This window comes from Nilaparvata lugens, chromosome 5 (assembly GCF_014356525.2).
Source record: "Nilaparvata lugens isolate BPH chromosome 5, ASM1435652v1, whole genome shotgun sequence".
Taxonomy (NCBI): domain Eukaryota; kingdom Metazoa; phylum Arthropoda; class Insecta; order Hemiptera; family Delphacidae; genus Nilaparvata; species Nilaparvata lugens.
The window spans coordinates 45,341,633-45,364,922 of NC_052508.1; the positions used below are offsets into that span (position 1 = coordinate 45,341,633).

Genomic DNA, 23,290 nt, shown 5'->3' on the forward strand with positions numbered 1-23,290 from the left:
CGTTGCCTACTAGAGGATAGCAATTATTGGTTTCCTTTTGCTGAGCACATTTTCCCGCCAAAATTACCGTGACACAACTCACGGAAACGAGTAGAAGTGTGACCCCTATTTAGGTACAGAGGGACAGCCTGATACCAGATACAACATAAACAGTTGCATCTTTACTATTATTACAATAAATCTACACAACAATTTATTGTGAATCAATTTTTAAAACGGTACTTGAATTTATAAATAAAAATATAAATCTCAGTACCCTTTAATATTGTCACATGTTTCAGAAATTAATGCCATTTTAATGTCCAAAACATGTTGTGACAATAACTTGAAAGAGTACTTAGATTTATATTTTTATTTATATTAAAAGTAGCTCTAAAGAAAAAAGACAATTCTTAGATTTCTATTTTTATTTATATTCAAGAGTAGCCGAGTTATATTCAGAGTTACTCTTTAAGCTGATAACTTGTGAAGTGTTACCGGCTACAAAAAAAGTTCATTACTTGCGTGAATTCAAGTCCTATGAATACATAGACTAACGTGGCATCTATTATATTTTTGCATTCCAGAAATAATTTTCATTGCAAATCATCAGTTTATAAAACTAGTGACCTCTTGGGTTAGAGAACTCGCTCATGAACTGTTGTATTACTAGTAGCTCTGTGAACAGTAGACCTCGCGCAGTTACAAACCACAGCCTCCTCTGTCGATCAGACAAATCCTGTCTGTATGTCGTGTCAACAAGAGAAAATGGCGAATAACAGAAGACACTTTAAAGTTTGTAATATAAATTAAAACAGGAGGTACAAACATAAATAGATTGAAAACACTTGAAAAATTACATTAGAAATGGGGGAAATTTTCGGAGACTAACTTTTTAAGTTAGTTTTTCAAACTGCAGTCTGCTGGGTTGAGGAAGGAGACTTAGTCTCCGAAAATTTCCCCCATTTCTAATGTAAGTTTTTGAGTGTCTTCAATCTATTTATGTTTGTACCTCCTGTTTTAATTTATATATATAAAGTTGGGAATGTTGGGAACAAAGGGGGCCCAGCCTTTATATATATATATATATATATATATATATATATTATATATATATATATATATATATATTATATATATATATATCTATATATATATATATAATATATATATATATATATAGATAGATAGATAGATAAACAGGATACACACAGCAGGGATAGATTAAAAACCTACATTTAAATGAGAATTTTCGGGGGCTGGGCCCCCTTTGTCAATCAACCAGGAAGTGAAGTTGTGCAGATTTGAACATTCTAATGGTCGTGACCACAGAGACATGGTAGAGATGTTGTATAGACCATAGAGCACAGACGAACAGAGGCGCACTGATTAAATGAGCATTATGGGATTAGTTGGTGGGCAATGATGGGTTATTTCAAGCAGGAGATTTCAAATTTGAGTGGGTTATGGATAAGGAAAGGTGTAGATTATGAATTGATAGAAAAGAGGAGATTTAAAATTAGAAATCCGAAATGAAGTAGAATAAAATTAGAAAATGGAATTATAGAATTGAATGGTCTTTCTCCCCAATTCCACACACCTTTATTCAAATTCCAACATCAGATTTCACTGCAGTTTCTTGATATTGTTCATGAACAGTATACTCTACCAACTCCCATTCTGTCTATCTCCATTCTATCTATATCATTCTGTCAACTCCAATCTTGGCCAACTTCTGTCTTTCATCAAACTGATTAAACTCCACAATGATCCTTCCCTTTCCAATATTTGTGATGAGATCCTCAAAAAATCAGATTGTGCTCTAGAGAAAAATAGAAACTCTCACCTTGAAAAACTTTCTTCCCTGTATAAATCCAACTTCCAAAATAACCTGCCTCTTCAAATGCATCATTCCAACATCCCCCCCTCATCAGTGACAAACCCAGCCTTGCCTCACTCTTGAACCTACCACCACCCTGCCACATTCACCCTCCTTACCTAAACGTTTGCCTCAACAACCTCCATCACCTTCAATCCATCAAGAAAACGTTGAAAATCCCACTGTCCTCAACCTATCCTCAAGAAATCTTTCACCTACAGATAAATCAGTCCTCAACGAGGGTCTTTTTTTGCCCCAACTCCCAAACTCAATGCCATCAACCTTCTCTCTGATACTGTTCACTTCACTAGATATCTCAGATGGCAAGTATACTTCAGTGGCAACAACACCTCTGACCCTTCTTGCCCTCCCCCCTCGACTACTTCTGACCAAATCATCAAAAAGTTTGCCCCAAAATCTAATCGTGAACCCAAGTCTCTCCCAGCCAACCACCCTGTTGAAATCTTCTGCAATTTACTCCTCAACAAAGTCAGCTCTATAAAATTCATTGAATCCCTCACTCCAACCCCCAACCTCACATCCCAAGAGTTCAAATCCATCAAAGACCTTGGTATTTCCATCACCAAAGCTGACAAAAGCTCAACCATTGTCTTACTGAACACCACTGATTACATCAAAGAAGCCAACCGGCAACTCACCAATCCCGAACAGTATCAACTTCTGCCTTCTGACCCTACTCCACGAATCCAAAAGAAAGTCTTCAAATTTCTGATGCAATACGGTCCATCTGAAGGCCTCTTGGACTCAGACATCAACATCCTTTCCCCAGACACTCCCAACACACCACACTTCTATCTTCTTCCAAAAATCCATGAACAAGGCAATCCTGGTCGTCCCATTGTTTCAAGCATAAATAGCCCAACAGAACGAATCTCTGCCCTTGTTGATTTACACCTGCAACCCATTGTTGCCTCCCTACACACTCATCTCAAAGACTCCTTCCACTTCATAGATCCTAAGAAACACAACCCTTCCAACTGATCAACAACTACTCCTTGTTACCATTGATGTGGCCTCCCTCTACACATCCATCCCCCATTCTGAAGGCTTAAAATCCCTTGAGCATTTCCTCTCCTCACGCCCCACACCCTCCACCCTTTCAACTAACTTCCTAGTAAACCTTGCAAAACTGGTGCTCACAAGCAATGTCATCAGGTTTGAAGATAAATATTATCTTCAAACCCAGGGTACAGCCATGGGCACCAGGATGGCACACACCATCCTATGCAAACCTGTTCATGGGCCTCCTTGAACAGGATTTCCTTTCTAAACAAACCCCCTGATGTGGCTCTGTTTCATTGACGACATATTCCTCATATGGCCTCATGGACATGATACCCTCTCCCACTTCCTCAATCAACTCAACTCCAACTACTCTGTCTCCTTCACCTGGAATATCTCTGAATCCTCCTCCATCAACATCCTAGATGTCAACGTAATCCTTTCCAACTCCAATGCCTTATCCACCAATACTTTCACCAAATCAACCCACACTCAACAGTTCCTACACTTTGCGAGTTGCCATCCCTACCACATCAAAAGGTCCCTCCCACATTCCCTCTCAATCCGCGGCCAAAAAATTTGCATTGATCCCCACCACCTTGACCAGTACCTCAAAAAACTCCACCAATCCCTCCTGAAATGTAACTATCCTGAAAGGTTGTTACAGAAACAAATATAAATATAAACAGGATACACATGACACAGATAGATTAAAAACACTTAAAAACTTACATTTAAACGAGAATTATTATAATGGTCGTGACCACACAGATGCGGTAGAGATGTTGTGTAGACCATAGAGCACAGACGAACAGAGGCGCACTGATTGAAGGAGCATTATGGGATTAGTTGGTCGGCCATGATGGGTTATTTCAAGTGGGAGATTTCAAATTTGAGTGGGTTATGGATAAGGAAAGGTGTAGATTATGAATTGATAGAGAAGAGGAGATATAAAATTAGAAATCCAAAAAGAAGTAGAATAAAATTATACTATAATATATACTATACTATATATTATATATATATATATATTATATATAAAGTATATATATAAATTAGTGAATATAAATTAGAAATTTTCGACACAGAAATATAAATATATATATATATATATATATATATATATATATATATATATATATATATATATGTGTGGTTATATGGGTATATATTTATGTTCAACAAATCTTGAAAACGGCTCTAACGATTTTCACGAATTTGGAACATAGAAAAGGTTTATGATATAACAATTCGATTCCACTAGGTATCATCCTTGGGAAAACTTGCTGAACGACATTAAAAGGATAATTCATACTTGGCTGAAACAGCTGTGGATAGTAAAAAAGAGAGTGAGCGAGTGAGGATGTGAAAAATCAAATCTGAACATCAAAAATCGGTCAAGTCATTTTTGAGAAAATCGTGAAAAACATGTTTTTTTTTGGTAATTATCCGCCATTTTTCTCAAGAATATAACGGAGCTCCTGCAATTTTCCCAGAAAATGAGACTCATGTCAGTTGAAGGGCTTATAAATAGCTATCCATGATATAAATTTGAAGAAAATCATTAGAGCCGTTTTAGAAAAAACCGTGAAAAACATGGTTTTTAGTAATTATCCGCCATCTTGAATTGAGGTGAAATAAAATGATGTTGTCAATTCCACAAAGTTTTTATTTGAGTCCAAACTAGTTTCGATGCACTTGGCATCATCATCAGTGGTAGACTGATCGAAACTAGTTTGGACTCAAATAAAAACTTTGTGGAATTGACATATTTTTATTTCACCTTAATATGGAGAAATTCCACAACATCTCTAAGCAAAGTGTTAATGTTAATCTTGAATTGAATTTTATTGTCGGATCCTCATGGTATAATGACCTCAAGTTTAAATTTTCAAGTCAATCGGTTAATTAGGAATGGAGTTATGGTGTTCACAGACATACACACACACACACATACACAGACCAATACCCAAAAATCATGTTTTTGGACTCAGGGGACCTTGAAACGTATAGAAAACTTGAAATTAGGGTACCTTAATTTTTTTGGAAAGCAACACTTTCCTTACCTATGGTAATAGGGCAAGGAAAGTAACAATATTGAAAGCAGTGTTAATTGATTAAGTTTGTACAACGTGCATGACTATTTTAGAATAGATTGGAATCATTTTATGTGATTCATGTTATTTTATTGTATTGTACTGATACTGACTGATCTTAGTGTTTTTGTGTTTGTTTTGACTTACTTGGTGTTAAAAAATTGATGAAGTCCATGTATTCATGTGAATATTTTATGACCAATTAAATTATATTCTATTCTTTTTAAATAAATAAAAATAACGAGCGAAGCTCGGTGCCCCGATATTAGAATATAAAGAGAAATGCAAAACCGTAGACTTGAATCTTAAGGTGTGTACAGACTTTCGCTCTGCTCCGCAATCGAACGTCACTCGAGCAGATCGATTGATGATCGACCGGGGAGCAAGAGTGGAACGCGAAAAGAGCTAACATCTCCCGTAACGTTCATGACCGGAGCGATTGCGGAGCGTGTTGGAGGCGCGTATATCTGTACACGCACCTTTAGACCTCACTTCGCTCGGTCAATAATGTTTGTGTTTGAAACCTGCAACTTTTAATTGTACAGAGTGTACAGAGTTGATGAAAATGATGAAAACAGCTAAATATTTCTTTTGCAATAATAATTTAACAATTCAGTTTTTTCATGTAAAAGTTCTGAATTATTTTGTATATTAATCAGCTGAAATCATGTGTCAGAGTGTAAGTCTACAGACTATAATTACAGTATATCCTATTATATTAAGCGAGCAATTTCTGTATATATCTGGTTATTTTTATATCTGGTTATGTTTTACGGATCTCGAAAACTGCTCTAACGATTTTCACGAAATTTGGAACATAGTAGGTTTATGATATAAAGATTCGATTGCACTAGGTCTTATTCTTTGGAAAACTCGCTGAACGACATTAAAAGGATAATTCATCCTTGGAAAACAGATGATAATTTCGTCGTCTCTCGATAATAGAAGATGTGTGTGTCTGTGTGGGAGAGAGACAGAATTATTTCCAGCTGTGTAATCATAATCAATCAGCGAGAAATTTTATCTAGCTAGACAATTTTTAATCGATTTGATCAACATAATCTGATTTATTGACATGACATGATAATCCTCCTAAACTAGAGTATATCACATAGTTTTCAAAGTTGATCATTATTTGACAATTTCAAGTGATTAGTGAGTGTTATTTTGTTATTCAATTTGGTTTGTATATAATCTAAATTATATTTTTTTGTTTTCAAATGTTTGAAAACAAAATTGAACCTGAATTCAAGTGTATCGAACATAACCTACTTTCTGGACTATTTATAGTGTATAAATCAAAATTCGGGGAAAAACAGTTTTGGGCTGTGCCTGTTAGTACTTCCCCAATCATTTTAAAGAATTATGTTCGGTTTCTCAAAAGTCAATAAATTAATAACGACTCGGTGCCCCGACATTCTGAGTGATAGCTCCCAAATAGCCTCAGCTGATGTTATGAATATTTGAATGAATGAAAAAACTGTAGTAATTGCATGATAGTAATTGCATACTCCAACTTACTAATGATGAATCACAAAAAAATTGTTATGTAAGTTTAACAACATATAAAGTTGTTACTTTCAATGCTATTTGTTACATCCTGAAAAAGGACGGAGTTGGTAAATTCTGTTGTGCAACAAACTTGATCTGTAAAAAGGGTCGATGATGTATTCTAAATTTGAAAAGTTATTGCCGAACATACACACAGACGAACAACGACTTTGGCCTTGAGTCAAAAGTAAGAATTCGCTAGCGCTTGTTCAATACATTCCAAAGTACGTAATAATATTATTCCAATCTATAGGCTATAGATAAAAATCGAGCCTCAAATTTTGACATTCAATAACTTTTTTATGTATGCACCGAATTTGATGTTTTTTTTTAGTTGTGTTTGTTATGTTCAGGAACAGGTTTATGGCCAATCAAATTTATGATCCGACTCCAGGACTCTTTCCTACGGTCCTTCAAAGTTTACATGTAATCCTTATGGGAGAAGATTTGTGAGCTGGCCACACACAGAAATAAAAATCAGCTGTTATAATCATTGCGTCATCTAACAGCCGTCGGTAGATCTGTTTTTCTATATTCTTTCTACTAATTCACAAAATTTCAATTATAATAATAATGCCGTGGTGCGAACGACGTCCAAACTTGGGTCGTAGATCTCGAAATGCTGTGAATTTAGAATATGCACGGGAAAATCAGCAGCAAGGAGATATACCATTCAATTTCCCAGCAAGCTGCATTCAACTTTATCTAAAAATACAAACTGATGCGCAACTATTAGTTCTGTGAACAGTAGACCTCGCGCAGTTATAGACCGCATCCTCCTCTTATACTGTCCATAAGAGTAGGTACATAACTCTTTTTACTTTCCTTGCCCTATTACCATAGGTAAGGAAAGTATTGCTTTCCAAAAAAATTAAGGTACCCCAATTTCAAGTTTGCTATACGTTTCAAGGTCCCCTGAGTCCAAAAACATGATTTTTGGGTATTGGTCTGTGTGTGTGTATGTGTGTGTGTGTGTGTGTGTGTGTGTATGTCTGTGAACACGATAACTCCATTCCTAATTGACCGATTGACTTGAAATTTTAAACTTAAGGTCCTTATACCATGAGGACCCGACAATAAAAAATTCAATAAAATTCAATTCAAGATGGCGGATAATTACTAAAAAACCATGTTTTTCACGTTTTTCTCGAAAATGGCTCTAACGATTTTCTTCAAATTTATACCATGGATAGCTATTTATAAGCCCTATCAACTGACATGAGTCTCATTTCTGGAAAAATTCCAGGAGCTCCGTAATATTATTGAGAAAAATGGCGGATAATCACTAAAAAACCATGTTTTTTACGTTTTTCTCGAAAATGGCTCTAACGATTTTCTTCAAATTTATACCATGGATAGCTATTTATAAGCCCTATCAACTGACATGAGTCTCATTTCTGGAAAAATTCCAGGAGCTCCGTAATATTATTGAGAAAAATGGCGGATAATCACTGAAAAACCATGTTTTTTACGGTTTTCTCGGAAACGGCATTAACGATTTTCTTCAAATTTATACCATGGATAGCTATTTATTAGCCCTATCAACTGACATGAGTCACATTTCTGGGAAAATTTCAGGAGCTCCATAATATTATTGAGAAAAATGGCGGATAATCACTAAAAAAACATGTGTTTCACGATTTTCAAAAAAATGACTTGACCGATTTTTTTCAAATTCATACCCTGTATAGTTATTTATCGGCTCTATTAACTGGAATGAGTCTCCTTTCTGAGAAACTAATGGGGGTCCACCCCATCCTTGAGAAATGGACTTTGTAGCCTCCATCTCGTTCATGAGGTAGGTAGGTAGAGCAGTTCATAAAAAGAACACATAGTCGAGATATTTCATGTGTAGAACAGCTGTTATGACGACTTTCAAAAAATATCGAATTTCACAATTTACACAAAGGAAAAAGTACTCTGAAAACAACTATACACATATACAGAAGTCTGATCGTAGTTTCAAATAAGTTGCCGCCAATCGTCATTATGTTATTCCCCTAATGAGGCTTATAGTTCAATGAGCAAGGAAAGTTGTGTGAGTGTACCACACCAGATTTTTGTAACTAACTATTGTATGTAATATTGTAATTTATCTAATATTTTGTGTAATTGACGTTGTAGTTTTAGTTTTTTTGGGAAATAAACATTTATTTATTTATGTCGTGTCGGCGAGATATCGGTGTGAAAACGGCTAATAACTGTTGGGGTAGTGTATCAAAAATGCTAACATCAAAAGCTAATCTCCTTCAAGACATACTGGCAACAGGACAGCCCGAGTTCAAAGCAGAGAAAGTTCGAGAGACATTACTATGTTATTTTAGTTATTAATTGCATGCGTAATTGCAAGCAAACAATAGTTAATTTAATAGTGCATAAAAATTGCATCCAATGAGGCATGCAATTCATAGTCTACACAGCAAATGTTCCACGGGAGGAATTTTGACAGATTCTGTTCCAGCTCCAACTTTCTGCCCCACAGTCGAAGTGTGGTAAATTGTTCGACCTGGTACAGTTCCAACAGGTTCCAACTATCTGAGCTCTCATTGGTCGATTATTGTAGTCTGCTTGCTTCTCTACGCATGCGCTGATAGTTTACTTTATATGTGCGCGCCAAATGCCATGCGTCATGGCATGCAATTTATATCAACTCGACAGCTGATTTATGATGAATAATTCTATAGACTGATTTTTACTCTAATATTGGCGTATGAAGGAGGCTCCGTTTCCTTTTTTATTATCCTTGAAATGAAAAAATTCCAAAAACCTTGTATATACGTCGACGCGCAATTTAAAAAGGAACATAGCTGTCAAAATTTCATGAAAATATATTACCGCGTTTCGCCGTAAATGCGCAACATATGTATAAACATTTAAACATTAAGAATAAATGTAGCCTATAACAATTACATTTTGTTAGAGTGAAGTTATAATTCAGCACGCAACAACAATATTATTTACCTCGCTTATTCGGTTTTGATTAGGATCATTTTGAGAAACCGAAAAAAGCGAAATATTTTATTTTTCAATGATGTACCCTGTTTGTGAGTTTAAAAATACTGTAGAATTCATTAAAATAAATAAGAGGAGTATGGAATTTACCTGATCTATTCCAGTCAATTCATGATTAGTCAATGAAATTAGTTATGAGTAATAAATAATAAGATTCTTAAAATGTATGAATTCAGGGCTACTTATATTATTTATAAATAGTAACCTACGTACCCTTTTTTACTGATATATTTATACAATTGATTAGTGTTCAACATAACATGATGCTAAAAATACAGTGAGTGAATCAACTTCAATAAAGCATTAATTCAATTTCAAATAGGCTACTAACTGAAGATTAGAATAACAAATATGTAAAATCTTCACAAGGAACAGCGATTGATATAATATGCAGCAGATTTATTATTAGAAAATGGGAGAAACACATAATTATCAAATCATATTTACATAAAAGAGAATACAAAAGTAGTGTAGGATTCTATTTTTTCTCTATGGTTACATTATTGGAAATATTGAAACTCAAGAATTGTAAATCTCCATATAAGATAAAAATCTGATGATTAATTGGATGGATTAATTTAATCAATCTTCAAGATAAATCATACAACAGATACCATATAAAATAACGATTTGATAATAAATCAGGTGGATTGATCGATTTGATCAATCTCAAAGTTGAATTATAGAACGCAATAACGTTTTAATTGTTTCACCAATGTTAGGTTAGTGAATGTAGCATACGATGCATATAATACGAGTAACTAGTATACATCCTTTTCTGCGATAATTGTTGACGATAGAGGGCATTCCACTGATCTAAGGGCATAGAAGAATTATGTGAACTTTGATGAAGATTACTGTTATAATGATAATAGCTATTCATAGCAGGATTGTAACATGGATTCAAGGCCTGTCTTATCCTTTTACGTTGCTGAGGAGTGAAGTCACACGACTGCGCAAAGGATTCATCCATGTACTCAGGGTATTGATTCACTTGATAATGTACGGTTGAAGTGGATTGCCGCCTATTGCATTCATCTGTGGTATACCTGTAGTCTTGATTCCCTTCATATGTTGACTGCACATTTGATCCACACATGTACCGAAAGTCGTTATTTTCTTGATGATGTACAGGTGTATTGGATCTCAAGTCTTTGACTTGTTCAAATGAAGTAGACGATGAATCCACTTCGCACAATTTTCTCTTGGGCACAAAAATGTGAATTGGCTTTTTAATTTTGTTTTGGTCATTGTCTGAATATTGGGTTGACTTAGAATCTTCATCAGGTATCCGATTAGAGGTATCACCGGTAGTGTCTTCGAAGAATAGTACAGAATGTAAAGATGGTGAACGGGATTGACGACTTGAAGATCCTGATTTTGGAGAGTCCAATCCACTCATTACATCATCTCCATAATGACTAGACCTATTTTCATTTGAACGTTCAACACTTATTTCGAGTTTTTCAAGATTCAAGTCTTGAATGCTGGAATCATTTGTAAACTTGAAGCTGCTATCAGATTTGCAAGGTAAACTTTTAATAACGTCGACAAAGTACATATTCCGACACCTTTCTGTGACATCAGCCATTTTTCGACCATAAGACGAGATGAAGTACTCGGCAACATCACTTTCCAAGCTACCTGCAGGCTCCAACACTTTCTTCCATTTGCACTTTTCTGAATCGTTTGCAGCAGCAGCATCACGGACAAAATGTCTGCGAGATTCTTCTAGCTTTTTGAAAGAGTAGAACACTGGTGCTTTCTTAAACCTGAAACAAAAACTGTCATTGAAAAGTGTACAGAGCAAAAGCATGTTCCCCTCAGAGGACTTTCATTATGGCATGGCAATCCCGGGGTACCCAGCAAGTGGTAGATGCATCTTGTCTTATCAAGCATCCACTGCGGGAGGCGGGAGGAGATACACCGAGCTCATCTGGCTCCGGATATTGAAATATGCCATGATATTGTTCCATTGATAAAAAATGATCAAGTTCTCAATCACATTTGTAGAAATTTCAATAAACATGTAAGCAATTGAAAAAAGAAACACAAAACCCATAACAATTATTATTATTTATATTCAGTGATATTTCAAATCTGCTGAAGTGGTATTGCAAGTAAAAACTCATATACCAACAGCTATTGAACAATTAAACATGTTATGGGTGGGCTTCTCAAGACTGAAGAGAAGTGAAGAATAAATCATGCACTGAATAACGGATAAATATTTCATGAAATGTTACATCCAATTGAGCCACAGAAATATTTTGAAATTAGATTATTGAAAGGTGAAACCAATAGAATGGATGAGGATAAAATAAATCCAATTCTATTGGATTCAATAAAATTGAAATCTATTTTTCTGCATATTTATCTAGATCAGTGGCTTCCATAAAGTGGTCCGCGAGGAGCGAGGGAAGAAAAATAGATGTTTTAGGCGTTATTAGTGTTATTTGAATCAGGGGCGTATATCAGGGGGGGCAGGCCCCCCCCCAAAATAATGAACATGAAGAAAAATCAGTACAGTAATTACAGAAAAAAAGTACAGAAATCTGAAGTTTTGACGGCCTGACGGTAAAGTAAAAAGGGCGTTCAGCGCAAATTACCCTCTGAATATGAGCAGCAAAACTGATATCAAGTATCATGGGGTGTCTACTTGAAATCACTTAACCTAACATTAACCTTGCCCCCCCCCCACAAATATATTCTATATACGCCACTGATTTGAATTAACTTTATTGGTCTACATTCAAGTATAATCAATTTGCCTTGCAAAATGTTACAGATCAAACTACAGGATGTTTACGAACTGCCTATTATTGATTCACTCTAGGGCAGTGCAGTGCTTCTCAAAGTGTGGAGCGCGACCCTAAAGGGGGCGCGATCATTCCTCAGGGGGGGGCGAAGCTTGGTTGAAAAATTATATGAATTTACTTCTAAAATAATTACGATAAGCATCTTTCTTTTATTCTCTATTGATTGATACAATAAGTACATCATCAAAATTATAGGGAGAGAGAAAATAATGACTTTCCCGAAGCCCCCCCACCACTCTCCCACATACCGGTGAAAGCATTTTTCAAATGATTAATACATTTTTGAAGGACATTGACATGTATAGGAGCAAATGTGTAGGAATTTGTACAGATGGGGCTCGGGCTATGTCAGGAAAGTACACTGGACTTCGAGGATTGATCAAAAAGGTAGCACCAGAAGCTAGATGGACACACTGTATAATTCATAGGGAGGCTTTAGCAGCAAAATGTATGACTCTTGAACTTGATGGAGTTTGACATGTGGTCGTTGAAGCACAGAATAGATACAGAATGGAAACTTGTAATCAAACGCCTATCTAACCAATGCTTTTTACATGACCCCAATACTAAACACGTCACGTGACCTTGGGAAGTTCCAATCCTGGTCTTCTGATTGGCTCGTGGCAGTGAACGAGACCAATTGATCCGGATCATTAAAGTGATCCGAACCTACCATCAATACTATTACAATGCGGCGCTTCCTAACAAGATGGCGGATTTTGGCGTCAGGGTATAGCCAAGTTTCCTTACTGTATGTATACTGTGGTTGAAGTAGTCAATCTCATTAAGGCTGTTCGGTACACCTTTTTTATTATTTGAATTGGATAATATTTTTTAATATAATTGTTGAGATCATTATAAGAGTGAGAAAAAGTGGCAACTGAAAATTTTCAAGTGGTCCAATAAGCGAGTTATGGGTTGTTAAGATCATTATAAGATCTTAACAATTATATTGAAAAAGATTATCCAATTTAAATAAAAATAAAAAGGTGTACCAAACAGCATTAAACGGCATGGAGTCATGAGTTTTTAGGATTCTCTGTGAAGACATGGGCTCAGAACACACAGCTCTACTGTTTCTTACTGAAGCTCGCTGGCTATCAAAAGGGAAGGCTTTAACTAGAATATTTGAGCTCAGACATGAAGTACTTACACTTTTGCTTGAGAAAAACCACCAAAACTCAAAGTTTTTCACCAACTCAGATTTTTTGCTGCAATTAGCATGCATGGCGGATATATTTGAGAAAATATATGTCCTAGCCAAGTCTTTGCAGGGAAAAGATGCAAACATTCTGCAATGGACTGAAATGATGGAAAGCTTTGTGAAGAAGCTAAGTTTGTACGAGTGTGGTTTCAAAAGTGACAACTTGGAGCTATTTCCCAATCTTAAGATTATTACTGAAGAAATGTATCTAACATTTCATACAATGTATCTAATTCCAGCCAATGAGAAGAAATACGTTTTTGAAAATTTAGAAATCCTCAAAAGTAGTTTCGGAAAATATTTTAATGAGAACTTGAATGGTTTGGCATGGATTCAAAACCCATTTAAATTCTCAATCAATGAGTTAAGAAAACCTCATTGATCTCCAAGGTGACTCTGCGATTAAAATGAAGTTTGAAGAATATTCTCTCACATCCTTCTGGATTGGTGTGCAAATGGAACACCCAATTTTGAGTGAAAATGTATTGAAGATATTGACTCCATTTGCGACAATTTATTCTTGAGAAACTGGGTTTACTGCTCTAACTGCCATGAAAAGTAAATATAGATCAAGACTGGTTGTGACCCAGGAACTTAGAGTATAGACACCTAGAGTATCAGAGCTGACACCTTAGAGTATTAGAGCTGACACCTCGTTTCAATAAACTCTGTGCGAAAAAAACGAGCTCATCATTCACACTTAAGCTCTTTTTATTGTTAAATTGCAACAAAAATATTTGTTGTTTTATTATGATTAAGACTATCGCCCCATTGGGTTATGTATAGAATGAGCTAAACTCAACTAAATATTGAGTATAAAATATGTAGGTATATACGTACGTATACGTACATGTACAACATGTACAGTAGTCTATGCTTATACATGTAGGGGGGCCCAGCTTACAACTGAATTATGCAGGGGGGGGGGCTCGAAGTAAAAAGTTTGAGAACCACTGCTCTAGGGCATTGTTTCTGGGTAAGAAACATATCTAAATATCATATTTAAATTGTCCGGAAGTCTTCAGTTACTCACACAGCGGCCATTTTGCTTTTTTCACGTATTATTTTTTTTCTAAATAATGGTTAAACATACGAAACTTTGGTTGAAACTTTGCACAATCATTTATATTTATAAAAACTAGACAAAGCTACAAAAAAATGATAATTTTTCAAATTCATAAAACAAAATGGCGGCCACTTAAAATTATGTTTCTTAAATAACTTAGAAACCGTTGGTTTTACAAAAAAGTTACAAGAATAACTTTTTCCAGTAAATGTAATTACCGATCTATTGATCTCTAATTTTATTAAGATCGGACCAATATTGACTGAGATATGGCAGCTTTAGTGGTTGGTGACCCACCTTTAGAGGATATGTAACGTTATTTCATTGTTTGAAATGACCTAAAATAGCATACTAATAACATGCAATGCAAATAGAGATTGTTGCATCATTGAGGCATGCCTTGGTGTGCACTAAATATTGATCCAATCTTGAAAAATTAATACACTAATCTATAGGTAATTAAATTTACTAAAGAAAAATTTTTGTTAATCCAACGGTTTCTGAGTTATTTAAGAAACAACATTTGAGAAATTATCATAAATTTATTGTAGCTTTGTCTAGTTGTTATAAATGATTGTGCAAAGTTTTAACTTCGTATATTTAACCATTATTTAGAAAAAAAATAATAAGTGAAAAAAGCAAAATGGCCACTGTGTGAGTAACTGAAGACTTCGGGACAATTCAGATATGCTATTTATTAGATATGTTTGTTAGCTTGGAACAATGCCCTAGCCCTAGGCCCTAGAGTATTGGTACGGCGTTAGTAAACAATCTGTATGTTTTCAATCGGTAAAGGGAATGATAAGTTCCAAATTTACAATGTAATAAGATACGACTATAAAGTTTGTTTAACATCTTAATGGCGGATTTGTACCACGTGACAGTCAATGGTCATACTGTGGGTAATATAGTTAGTTACTGTATCCTGCAAGAGCCTCTGCCCAGGGCTAGAACCGGTCAATGCCCTCAAACGCGGATGAGGGCGCAAGGCTAACCCCCTTGCCCTGTAGAAAAGTATTGTTGAGAAAACTAAAAAACCTAGAAATAGGACCAGAATGGAATCAGGAGAGCTGATTATGGATAGGTGGAAAGAATACTTCCATGATTTATTAAATCGAAATATTGCAAAAGAAGAAAATGCCAACTTCATAGGCCCGGGTCAGTTCATTGAGCAGCCAACAATGTGTCCTGAAGCGGCCACCCAATCGCTCAAAAACAATAAGGCGCCTGCAGAGGATCTTATATCGGCTGAAATGCTGAAATTAGGTTATGAAGCCTTGCTGGAATGGCAACTTCACTAGATAGATCAATGGGAAGAAGAATTAATGAAACTGCCATAATTATTCCATTCATAAAAAGGGAGTAGAAGTGACTGCTCCAATTACCGAGGTATTTCTTTGCTAAGAATAGTTTATAAGTTTCTAGAAAAGATAAATGGTACGCGATTGAAACGATTTTTCGAAGTGAACAATTATCGCTTTCAAAAGTTGAACAATTTCAAAAATCTCGGTTCTATCATAACAAATTATAACAATGTTGAGACTGACATTAAAGCAAAACTAGCTGCCGCTAACAGATGCCATTATGCTCTGACCCAATATTTAAACCCCATAATTCTGATGCCATCAAGATTAACCTTCGATTTTCCACTTACTGACATGTTATCATTATTACTAAAAATAAAACGACAATAAGCAATAAGAAACACTGTTAAATTTCGTTTAATTGAAATCATAAGTTCTCAGAAGTAAACAAAAAAGTTTTACCTGCAGTTTGCAGAGGATTAAGAAATTCTCATCTTCATCAAAATTGTCTGGTTCATCATCTTCATATACATCACACATCTTTACATCATATTCAATGAAATATCACCCAAAGAAATTCAACAATGTTGTAAATGTTAAGCAAGGAAGCCATGTACTGCCAATCCACAGAAGTTGAAAGCGATTGTTTGGATCTATAGAATCCTAAGCCTCTTTGAGGAAAAAGTGGTGAACATCTTGCTGAAAGTGGAAAAAACACTTGTTCTATTCCATATGCAGGAAATGATATTTCCTGTATTTGCTTTGAATCCTTTTATTCTATAAAAAAATTTCGCTGAGCTTTTTCATTAAACACATTCTGCATTTTCCACACCACTAAAAGACACCATTTCAAGAATGAATTACCTTGGCGCTTCCTGAAACTGACGAAGACACTGAAGGACTTCATACTAAAGTGTTGTGGTGCAATATTATAGGCCAAATAGTACATTTCTCAATTATATAAGCGATTTTATTAAATATTTATGGACATGCAATATTGCATGTGGAGTACATTTTCAATCACCTGGAAAAAACAATAATAAACTATAGAAAAAGAAAAGAGAAGAGAAATACTACAGTTTAACATTGAAATAAAGTTACCTCAAAAGTTTTAATCCAAATTCCAGAAGTTGAGTGGTTTTTTCATGTTCTTCCTTCTGTTCCTCCTCATTTGAAGAGTAGATCATGTGTACACACTCGCTGTCAGTTTTGATCTCGGCAACATCCTCACTTTCAGGCTTAGGAATCTCTTCAGGTTCGGGTTCCTCGCTCCCAGAATGTCCTTCAAGTACCTCCAACACATCCAAATTCACAGTCCAAAGTTCCTTATTGAGTGCATCGTCTGGTATAATGCACGCATTGGCATATGAACCAATTTTTCCAATCAGAGTTCTGAACTTTGCCATCTCATCCAGCGCTAATAAAGTTATAACGATTCCTAAAAAAAATATAAGTAATAAGGTATAAATGTATAGTATGATAAGTAATTATCTATAATATAATATTAAAAAGGATGAAATTGGCTTATACAAGTACGGGATAGGAAGTACATGTTTGACGCAACATCACGTCTGAACTACTGAACTTGATTTTTTTTATTATAATAATAAATAAATTTATATCCTTTCAAAAATACAAACAAGAAATTAAACATAAAAAGTACAAAATATCTAAAATACAATACAATAGGTCTATAAAAAATATGGAATTTAATTCTATTGGAAATTACCCTATTCAACTATGGGAAACTCATGTACTAAAGTAGGTGAAAGATTCCTAATTAATACAGATTCCTAATTTACTGAGGATGAATAAGAATACATTTTTGAAGAAAATAAAAGCATGATTATGTGCCCAAAATGATGTTGATGTTCTAAGAATTACCCCGATTTGGAATGTTTTGTATTAGTGTTTGTTTGGAGCCGAGATATATTGATTAGAGCTTAATGAATCTGGTTCTATTTCAGGCTATGTAATGTTTTGTATTATGTCTCAACTTTTATTAATTTATGTGTCTGTATATTATGCTGTACAGAGGTCTACTCATGTATGTAGCCTTGTTGTATTTGATGATTTATTATTGCTGATAAATTAGCTTATTTCTTAAGAATAGTAATAAAATTTACTTGATGCTACAGACGCTGTGCGCTAAAAAGCCTTTAAAGTGATCAACTAAACTCCAAATAATATATGTGTTTCAACCACTTATCTAGTAATCACAATGAACTAAATAACTAACAATCACCACGTAACTTGTCAAAATGGTCATATAATTTCCAAAACTGAAGAATAAATATAAAACTAAATTTATGATGGAAATATTTTTTTTTTTAAACGTACATACTAGGAGTTCTGTGAACAGTAGACCTCGCGCAGTTATAAACCACAGCCTCCTCTTATATTGTCCATTAGAGTAAATACCCTGTCTATATGTCGTGTCGGCGAGATATCGGTGTGAAAACGGCTAATGGCTGGTGTTGGGGTTGGTGTATCAAAAATGCTAACATCTAAAGCTAATCTCCTTCAAGACATACTGGCAACAGAACAGCCCGAGTTCAAAGCAGAGAAAGGTCGAGAGACAATACTATGTTATTTTAGTATTGCATGCAATCAATAGTTCATTTAATAGTGAATAAAAATTGCACTCAATGAGGCATGCAATTAATAGTCCACACAGCAGCTGATTTTTTACCAAGTTACATTGAGAAATTAAATTGCATGCGTCATGGCATGCAATTTATAATCCACTCGACAGCTGATTTATGATGAATAATTCTAGTATGCTTTTTACTCTAATATTGGCGTATGAAGGAGGCTCCGTTTCCTTTTATATTATCCTTGAAATGAAAAATTTCAAAAAAACCTTGTATATACGTCGACGCGCAATTTAAAAAGGAACAAACCTGTCAAATTTCATGAAAATCTATTGCTGCGTTTCGCCGTAAATGCGCAACATATAAACATTTAAACATAAAGAGAAATGCAAAGCCATCGTCTTGAATCTTAGACCTCACTTCGCTCGGTCAATTAAGGGCTACTTAATTTTTTTATTTTGAAAATAATACCATAGTACCCTTTTAAAACCTTTTTAGGTAACAAATTTGTGTTTTTCAAAAGGGTACTATGGTATTACTTTACATTTATCATCTATTTTTGCCAGGCGCGGATCCAGGACCCTAAACTGGTGAGGGGGGGGGCGATTGGGGTGGTCGAACAGGAGACCCCCCCCGTTCGACTCCCCCCACCACACGGAAATTTATTTTTGAAGTTTTTCAACCGAAAACAGCATTTGAGAGCTTTATTTGTTGACGTTGATTGGATTTTTGAATTTGTTCATTTATATTTATATGATATTTAATATGATATGATATTATATATTTAATATTTATATGATAATTATTTACTGCAACTACAGTAGTAGTCCAGTCACTATATACATTGGTGCTTGCAATTTATATTGCAGTTCTGATTTCTTAATGTGTTAGACAAATTGATAGACAATTCATCCTTGAGTGTACTTTAACCAGTATTTCAATTCTCAAAAAATGACAAAATTCCATATTGAAAGCTGCTTATCTTGTGAAATATTTCGGATGTGGAAATGATTATTTGTGCAACTAATGCAATGTTTGGCTGTATGATTTTGTAATTAATAACAAATTTAATTTTAAAATTGATAATACAATAAAAAATCGTTTTCTTATAAATTTTAAAATTTTCAAATTTAATATGTTTTCCTTGCCCTATTACCATAGGTAAGGAAAGTATTGCTTTCCGAAAAAATTAAGGTACCTCAATTTCTAAATTTCTATACGTTTCAAGGTCAAGGTCCCCTGATTCCAAATAAATGTTTTTTGGGTATTGGTCTGTCTCTCTCTCTCTGTGAGTGTGTGTGTGTGTGTGTGTGTGTGTGTACACGATATCTCATCTCCCAACTAACGGAATGACTTGAAATTTGGAACTTAAGGTCCACACAATATAAGGATCCGACACGAACAATTTCGATCAAATGCAATTCAAGATGGCGGCTAAAATGGAGAAAATGTTGTCAAAAACAGGGGTTTTCGCGATTTTCTCGAAAACGACTCCAACGATTTCGATTAAATTTATACCTAGAATAGTCATTGGTAAGCTCTATCAACTGCCACAAGTCCCATATCTGTAAAAATTTCAGGAGCTCCACCTCATCTATGCAAAGTTTGATTTTAGATTCCCAATTATCAGGCTTCAGATACAATTTAAACAAAAAAAATCGAGTGGAAAAGAATGAGCATGAAAATCTCTGCAATTAGTGTTCAGTAACATTTTCACTTGAAATTGAGAATAAGCTCGAAATTTGAGAAAATGTGATTTTCCAATTGCAAACTGTTGGCAAATGTTGATTCTATTAAATTTTTCACTATGAAGAGATAGCAGACCCTCGTATGTCTCCAGCGTTATGTCCTGTCACCAGCTGGATCAGATCTTTGTTTATAAGTAGACTTGAGATGCGCGTGATCACTAGCGTCAGGTGATCTATTCTCATAACGGCAAGGAAAAAGTTGTGAAATAATTTACAGCCGATTTTAAAAATAGCGATTTCAGTATCTCATTTTATCGCGATTTTTCTCTCAATCAAGAGTCTCTAAAATGAGTCTGAAACATCATAGAAACTCATGATTGATTCCAAATTGAATACAATTCCATCCTCTACGAGCTCAGTTGCCTAAAATTCATTTTGAATCACTGTATCCTATCATAGAACTTCCTAAACCGTTGATATGAGGAGAGTATCTTTGATTTCTTCATTTTATTAATGATTGAATTTTACATTACGGTCATATTCTTCCATTTAAAGCAACTAAAAGAGGAGAAAAAATCAAATTCAATTCTAAAATTCAAGATTACGTCCTTATTTATAATAATGGGTTACCGACATACATAGCTCTAAATTATTGGTCATTTCTTTGTGTATTGAAATACTGGTTGAACTACACTCAGTTGAATTTTATATTTTTCGATCGAATTCGACTTATGATCAATGATTTTAAACCGTCTTGACGAGCAGAGAAGAATGAGCTGTGGTACAATGAGATCCGATCATTGTGTCAAAAGTTATGAGTGTTTGAAATTTTGATCCTTGAGGTGTCCTTACGCGCGCTAAATTAAGAGCATCTAACGGATTGAAGTAGACAAATCCTACATGGATACTAGTCATGTAAACACGGTTGCCAAGGTGACTGTTTTAGCAACGAACGTTTACAAGTAAATAACTAGTTGGATTTTGATGAGAGATGGTCAAAGATTATGTTATTTTTATTTTTATATTGTTCGATGTAAACTTTTAATGAATTAAGGGCCGGTTTCCGAGCTCGGGATTTAGCTAAGTCCTAGACTTTAAACAGCTGGAGTCAGAAAATTGGCTTTCCAAAACGTGGTGCAGCTTTTATAACAGTAGTCGTAGTTTTTATTTTCTCATCTCTATAATTGGAAACGTTTTTACATGACTAAATTGGACATTCCTAAATAATTCAAAATAGCTGAAACTTTACACTATTTTCTCTTTATTCTATTTTGTGTTCAATTTTCTAGTTTTTCGAAATTTAATTCAAACATGACCATGACAATGACTGCGACTACGCCCTATTTTGGAAAACCAATTTTCTGACTCCAGCTGTTTAAAGTCTAGGACTTAACTAAATCCCGAGCTCGGAAACCGGCTCTTGGTGTCAATTACAAAAGCACATTTACAGCATTAACAAAAAGGAATTGTGCTAAAAGTTTGTTACACAAAAAAAAGTTTTGCATCCATCAAAAATGGAGATGGAAACATTCAACGAGATAGTAAATTCGCTCAAAGAAGGTATGCTGGAATCTATATCTAATATGGAACAAAACTTGCAAAAGGAAATTGAAAAGGGCACTATATGTTGAAAAATTAGATTTTGATAAATTAATGTTAGCACTAGAACATCGCTATGGGGATGGCCACTTACAGAACGTATACAGATGTCAACTGAAAAGTCGTTTTCAAAGAAATGGTGAGAGTTTGCAAGAACTTGGAGCTGATGTAGAGCAGTTGGCTCAAATCGCTTATATTTCTGCACCAGTCGATATTCAACAACATTTAGCCACGCAAACATTCATAGATGGGATTCGTGATAACAAAATAAAGAGGTCATTGTTGATTGGGAACCATCTTAATATGCGGTCCGCACTCACCCAAGCTCTGACATTGGATGCTGCTAAGAGAGCAGTTCATGCTTTACTACCAACTCGCCAGAGTAGAGTACTAAATACGGATGAGGTGACACAAGATAACAACAATTTAGGGCCGGTTTCCGAGCTCGGGATTTAGCTCTAGACTTTAACTGGCTTTAAACTCTGGAGTCAGAAAATTGGCTTTCTGAGTCAGAGCGTTAACGTAGTTGAGGATTCTAGACTCTGGAGTTTAAAGATCATGTTAGACCCTGGAGTTTATAATTTCGCTTTCTGAGTGAAGGGCTTATAAGTCCAGGACTTGAATTGGATTCTCGCCTCTTTCTGAGTCAAGGATTTATCAAAAATCGTTAAGTCCAGGACTTGAAACAGCATGATTTTAAACCCTCGACTGGGGTAGGGTTTAAATTCAAGTTCTAGACTTAACTGAGCAAACACAATTCAGTTATTGTTTTGGAGTAGATGAAAAGCCAAATAGATATCATGGAATACCTAAATTATTTGGATTAGTCCATCTAAATTCATAATTTATAGTTTGCAAGTTCATTTTGAAATAAAATTGTATCAGAAATATGCGTAAGAAACTAACCTCATTTTACGAACTATAACATAACCTAAAAATGTTCAAGCAAAATAATACAAGGATTGCCTTGGAATTTATATTCCAATCTGAATGTTATTATTTAATGCCATATTCAACATATTAATAACAATAATAAATTATTACTCCAGTTTTTTTCAAAACAAATACGTTTTCAAACTGAATAGCCTAATGAAATTTTTATTCCAAAATCACTGGTTAGGATCAATGATCAATAATAGCATAACGTAAAATGAAATGTTTATTCATTCACCTTTCAAAGGTTTTGCTTTGAATAAGCCAACAAAGAAATCTGATCGTATTTTTACAATATAGTTTTTTGGAGAGCATGCTCATTTGAATTGCCCCGCTGTAATCAGCTGTTTCCGTTTTGCTATAATGCCAACAAAACAACAGCAAAATATTGTGAATTTCCTTCACGTTTAATGCGTTAAAGTCCTGGACTCAAATAAGTCGAGAACTTGATAGACTCCGGAGTTAGAAGATAAATTCGTGACTCAGAAAGTCAATTTAGACCCGAGAGCTTATTTCAGTCCTGGACTCTGTAAGTCAGAACTT

At 34.9% G+C, this 23,290-nt stretch overlaps 1 protein-coding gene across 1 annotated transcript in view; it reads right to left on the minus strand.

Annotated features, from left to right (window-relative positions):
* Window positions 1-9,614: 9,614 nt before the first annotated feature.
* The window catches only part of LOC120351384 (ATP-dependent RNA helicase DHH1-like), a gene marked incomplete at its 5' end in the record, with an annotated part of 30,499 nt that continues 16,823 nt past the window's right edge, over window positions 9,615-23,290 (minus strand). The window contains 2 exon segments of the mRNA XM_039428420.1: window positions 9,615-11,312; window positions 17,035-17,371. Coding sequence (XP_039284354.1) covers window positions 10,259-11,312; window positions 17,035-17,371 — 1,391 coding nt within the window.